Source organism: Oncorhynchus gorbuscha, linkage group LG19 (genome assembly GCF_021184085.1).
Source record: "Oncorhynchus gorbuscha isolate QuinsamMale2020 ecotype Even-year linkage group LG19, OgorEven_v1.0, whole genome shotgun sequence".
NCBI classification, from domain to species: domain Eukaryota; kingdom Metazoa; phylum Chordata; class Actinopteri; order Salmoniformes; family Salmonidae; genus Oncorhynchus; species Oncorhynchus gorbuscha.
The window spans coordinates 21,531,891-21,537,890 of NC_060191.1; the positions used below are offsets into that span (position 1 = coordinate 21,531,891).

At 44.1% G+C, this 6,000-nt stretch overlaps 1 protein-coding gene across 2 annotated transcripts in view; it reads right to left on the bottom strand.

Moving 5' to 3' along the window:
• The window catches only part of LOC124005794 (zinc finger protein 385D-like), a 47,594-nt gene extending 42,199 nt beyond the window's left edge, over window positions 1-5,395 (bottom strand). For both annotated transcript variants that reach the window (XM_046315346.1, XM_046315345.1), the window contains exon 1: window positions 5,109-5,395. In XM_046315346.1, coding sequence (XP_046171302.1) covers window positions 5,109-5,130 — 22 coding nt within the window. In that variant the 5' untranslated portion in view covers window positions 5,131-5,395. The remainder of the gene's footprint in view (window positions 1-5,108) is intronic.
• Window positions 5,396-6,000: the final 605 nt, after the last annotated feature.

Below are 6,000 nucleotides of genomic sequence, written 5' to 3' on the forward strand. Positions count from 1 at the left end.
CAAACCTGACTCATTTACACCAGCTATGTCAGGACGAATGGGCCAAAATTCACCCAACTTATTGTGGGAAGCTCGTGGAAGGCTATCCGAAACGTTTGACCCAAGTTAAACAATTTAAAGGCAATGCTACCAAATACTAATTGAGTGTATGTAAACTTCTGACCCACTGGGAATGTGATGAAAGAAATAAAAGCTGAAATAAATCATTCTCTCTTCTATTATTCTGACATTTCACATTCTTAAAATAAAGTGGTGATCCTACTGACCTAAGACATGGATTCTTTACTAGGCTTAAATGTCAGGAATTGTGAAAAACTGAGTTCAAATGTATTTGGGTAAGCTGTATGTAAACCTCCGAATTCAACTGTAGGTCAATATTTTAGCCAATCTTTTAGTCTCCGCTAACAGAGTGCAGTAACTCAAAAAACAATTTCCCCATTTCAGGATGGAGTACTGAGATAAGACTCTTTAACCTCATGCGTTCATTTTCACATTTTCCTTCGTTCCGAAGGATAACAAAGCAACACTGATCTCCCAACATGCACAAACACACAAGGAGACGTTCTATCTTTTAACATTGCCTCGTGTAAGGCTAGTGTTTCAACTCCCTGACTTGAATGTTATATTGGCTCATGGCTCATTGTAGTATTAAGAGTGGAGCTTGTAGACTTGAGTAAGTCCTGTCTCTAGGTATGAGACTCCCTAGCTGTGGATAGTACACTCTTAGAAAAAAGGGTTCTACCGCTGTCCCCATTGGAGAACCATTTTTGGTTCAAGGTAAAACCCTTTTTGGTTCCAGGTAGAACTCCTTCTGAAAAGGGTCCTACATTGAACCCCAAAATGGGTTCTACCTGGTACCAAAGAGTTCTCCTATGGGGAGTGGGCAAGGGTGTTTTTTGAAACACATGTAAAATAGATATGTGTGCTGCTCGTAAATGCATGTAAGCGTGTCCTCGTAAGTTTGTTTAATGTGTACCTGTCATTGTCTTGTGCGTCACGCGTCTTTTCATGCATGTCTGTGCGTGTGCGCGCCTTGCATATCGGCCCTCTTAAAAATGTCTTTATCTGGGACTAAAACCCTGCGGCATTGTGTCGAGTGAGAGTTAAGATGTCTGAAGGACACAGACTAACGTGAATAATTAATCGTCTTCCACTGCTCTCTCCCACCTCCGCCTCTCCTGGTCCTGATCCCGACTGCTCTCCGATAAGATCTGTCCAATTGGCCCGAGATTCCACACAGCCATAAAACTGCTGTCATGGAATATAGGCTCTACGAAGCAACGGTCTACTATTTCACGGAGCAAATATAAATCCAATTATTGGGAAATATGAGTTCAACTACGTGTCAAAAACACTCATATCCTGATGATGTCTATTCAGATGTGTTTCACAGCATTGTGTTCTCAGGGGCTGTCTGATTGTATTCCATGACTCTAAAATGACACTCAGGATCAATCACTGTAATTAAGATGTCGGGGTTACAGTGGTTTCACCCCATTTACAAAAACAACAAAGCACGTAGAAACATAACAAATCTCTTATTAATCAATAACATTTGTAGATTGATCAGTTAGAAAACAGATTTATGCCAATGTACCCCTAGGCTACATGTTTGTATCCATTTCACTATGCTCTCCGCTGCATTGCTAACAGTTAGCATTTAGCTCCGGGCTCAGACTCGAGTAGCCTGGCTAACACCAGAACCCCACCCTCCCAACGTAACCCGCTCTGTTTTCATGACTCTCGCGGTGTAACCTCTAATAAACACAGCTGTCTCGGAGTTTGATCCAACAATTACTTCCCCTGTGCTCTGTAATCTGAGGTTAACCAAAGAGATGTTGACGTGCTCTTAAACTCCAACCGCCAGGCCAGACACACCACATACGTCCAATTCAACACTAATCCCTCGTATGATTACAGCTCACAGATTACTCCTGCTGAGTTACTGTCCTTCCACTGGCATTCTTCATCCATTTGGTTCACGAAGAGGGTTATTTGTGTAGGGGACAGGGGTATTTTCCCCCTGGATTTTTTAATATATTTTTTCCCCCATCGGAAATTGTAAGGGATCAAATTCCTAGGAATTTGTAGAAGTACTATGTGACATGAGAATTTATATTATTCAAAATGCGTATTTAAAAAAGTTTTAAAGCAAAAACGTCTTTGAGGAAAACCACAAACTCCAAGTATTCTATCACTGACACGACAGCTAATTTAGCTTGTTTATAGTCTAACATATTATGCAAACTATATTAATATCTTCATCCACAAATGCTTAAGCAACGCACGTTCTCCCCAACCAAAACCTAACAAGATTCCTTCCTCCCATTTCCTCGCGGCATTAGACATTGGTACAAAAACAAAATATTCCCATTATTTTATTCACAATGCACTTCTCGTACATTTGACAAAAGTGACAACATAGAGTTTCACCACCTTATCATCACTAGGGCTACCCGTCACCAGGTGGGTCTGTGTGTTGGCTAAAGCTGATGAGTCATGAGGCTGAGCCAGAACCAGGAAGGTGACTCCACAGACCAAGGACACTAGACCAGTCACGTCCCCACTACATCAACACTCCTTGCCCTTCAATGTACACAGAGGGCTAATGTCAACAGTATTCATATCAGTACAGGAGAGATTGACTGTATCGATTCTTGTTTTTGTGAAATATTATTGTGTAGAAAATTCCAAATGGTCAGTATAATCAACTTACATACAGCTCTGACGGAAATAATTACCCCACCAGACATGCCACCAGGGGTCTCTTCACAGTCCCCAAATCCAGAATGAATTCAAGGCAACACACAGTATTATATAGAGCCATAAACTCCCTTCAATCAAATTATTCAAGCAAACAAATAAAACAACACTCACAACATTTAGGCTTTTAGGCAGATGTATATGTACTGATGTGTGTGTAACTGTCAGTAATGTGTGTAACTGTTAACTGTCAGTAGGACCTTTCTTTGGGTCTATTCTTTTCATTATCAAAGTGTGTAGCTCAGTTCTTGAGCTGTTCTTTTATATTGATATTCTGTTATATGTCAGGTTTCATGTTTTGTGTGGACTCCAGCAAGAGTAGCTGCTGCTTTCAGCAACAGCTAATGGGGATCTGAATAAAATACAACAACAAAAATAGTCCTGTGGATGAACACCTGCCAGGCAACCAACAGTCACAGGTCTCTGAGAGCTAATACATGAACACCTGCCAGGCAACCAACAGTCACAGGTCTCTGAGAGCTAATACATGAACACCTGCCAGGCAACCAACAGTCACAGGTCTCTGAACACCTGCCAGGCACCACCTGCCAGGCAACCAACAGTCACAGGTCTCTGAGAGCTAATACATGAACACCTGCCAGGCAACCAACAGTCACAGGTCTCTGAGAGCTAATACATGAACACCTGCCAGGCAACCAACAGTCACAGGTCTCTGAGAGCTAATACATGAACACCTGCCAGGCAACCAACAGTCACAGGTTTTTGAGAGCTAATACATGAACACCTGCCAGGCAACCAACAGTCACAGGTTTTTGAGAGCTAATACATGAACACCTGCCAGGCAACCAACAGTCACAGGTTTTTGAGAGCTAATACATGAACACCTGCCAGGCAACCAACAGTCACAGGTCTCTGAGAGCTAATACATGAACAGGCAACCAACAGTCACAGGTCAGAGCTAATACAGTCACCTGCCAGGCAACCAACAGTCACAGGTCTCTGAGAGCTAATACATGAACACCTGCCAGGCAACCAACAGTCACAGGTCTCTGAGAGCTAATACATGAACACCTGCCAGGCAACCAACAGTCACAGGTCTCTGAGAGCTAATACATGAACACCTGCCAGGCAACCAACAGTCACAGGTCAGCTAATACATGAACACCTGCTAATACATGAACACCTGCCAGGCAACCAACAGTCACAGGTCTCTGAGAGCTAATACATGAACACCTGCCAGGCAACCAACAGTCACAGGTCTCTGAGAGCTAATACATGAACACCTGCCAGGCAACCAACAGTCACAGGTCTCTGAGAGCTAATACATGAACACCTGCCAGGCAACCAACAGTCACAGGTCTCTGAAGGCAACCAACAGTCACAGGTCTCTGAGAACACCTGCCAGGCAACCAACAGTCACAGGTTTTTGAGAGCTAATACATGAACACCTGCCAGGCAACCAACAGTCACAGGTCTCAGAGAGCTAATACATGAACACCTGCCAGGCAACCAACAGTCACAGGTTTTTGAGAGCTAGTATATCAACACCTGGCAACCAACAGTCACAGGTTTTTGACATCATAGGCCTCACAGTTCCATGAACACCTGGAACCAACAGTCACAGGTTTTTGAGAGCTAGTATCACACCTGACACACATCCTACATCATAACCTCGTTCCTAAAGGACACATTAACAGTCTACTCACAATGTCACCTGACTCCAAAACAAAACCTCTCTGTGACACTTTGCTTAAAGCCTGCAGGTGTAATGCATTATAATGCAGTTATAATGCATTACAAGTCTTGTCATGAGCATGATCTGTAATGAACACCGTATAATGTCAGAATCTCACTCTATAAGGCTGCAGTGTAATTTGAGATTATTTTAATCCCACAAAAAAGACAGGGCCCTTTTCCGAAGAGTTGCTGCGGAAGAATCAGTGTAATTAACGTGAGAATGTAAGCCAGCGATGTGAAGAGCACTTGAAAGGAAAGCACTCCTGCTTTAAGTCTGTCTAAGCCTCTCATCAAACACAAATTTAATGGAACAAGTCAAATTCTTTCATTTCTCAAACTATTCTACACAGCATATCAAGTGGCTCTCAAAGCCGACCGTGAGCTAATTTTGTCCTTCTTTGAATTCCTTCGCTATAAACACATCGGAGAAACTCTATAAAACATGTGAGATGAAATCCGAACCTTGGACTTTCAACCCCACACATGGATCTAGTCTGGCAGGATGGATAATGGCTACACAGTGCCTAGGGCTTATGTGAACCTCACACTTTCCTTCCTTTCACGTTAACCAAACCATCCGCTCCATCTCTGACGATGATGTATGTACTGCTAATACCACACAAACACACGCACACACATCAACTCACCGAAAAACATGCTGCTCTCCATGACTCCTTAGACATAGGGGTCTGTATGTCCTCTCGGATGCCCTGCCAGGTTGTGTGTGTGTGTGTCCATGGGCAGCAGCCTGGGCATGTCTCACACACTCTTTATGCGTGTTTGTGTGTGTGTGTGTGCAGCGCTGGAGACTGTCTCTCTATCGCCGTGTCTTGTCTGCAGCCGTTACTGTTCACAGCCGGCACCCTCCTCTAACAGTGGTCTGTGTCCCCCTCCTTCGTCTCTCACTCTCTTTCTCTCCACACACTGCTCTCTCTCTCTTTCTCTCCACACACATCTCTCTCTCTCTCTCTCTCTCTCTCTCTCTCTCTCTCTCTCTCTCTCTCTCTCTCTCTCTCTCTCTCTCTCTCTCGCGCTCTCTCTCTCTCTACACACTTTGCTCTCTCCCACTCTCTCTTGCTCTCTCTCTTTCTCTCCACACACGTCTCTCTCTCTCTCTCTCTCTCTCTCTCTCTCTCTCTCTCTCTCTCTCTCTCTCTCTCTCTCTCTCTCTCTCGCTCTCTCGCTCTCTCGCTCTCTCACTCTCTCTCTCCACACTTCTCTCTCTCTCTTTCTCTCCACACACCACACTCTCTCTCTCCACACTTCTCTCTCTCTCCCTCCCTCCTTGCTGGTTCTGTCGGTTTCTCCTTCCCTCTTTTCTCATCCCCTCCTCCTGTACACTCTCCTCTCTACTCTACTTGAGTGCTGGTCCCTCTGCGTGCTTCTCTTCTCTCCAAGGTGTCAATCTACATTTTCCAGCTACAGCTTCTCTTCTGATCTTTTGCTCCTCTCTCTCTCGCTCTCTCTCTCTGGGTTTCTTCTCTGTCCGTCTCTTCTTTGTTAAATGTGTAAAACTCTCCCCGTCGCCTCACACTTTCT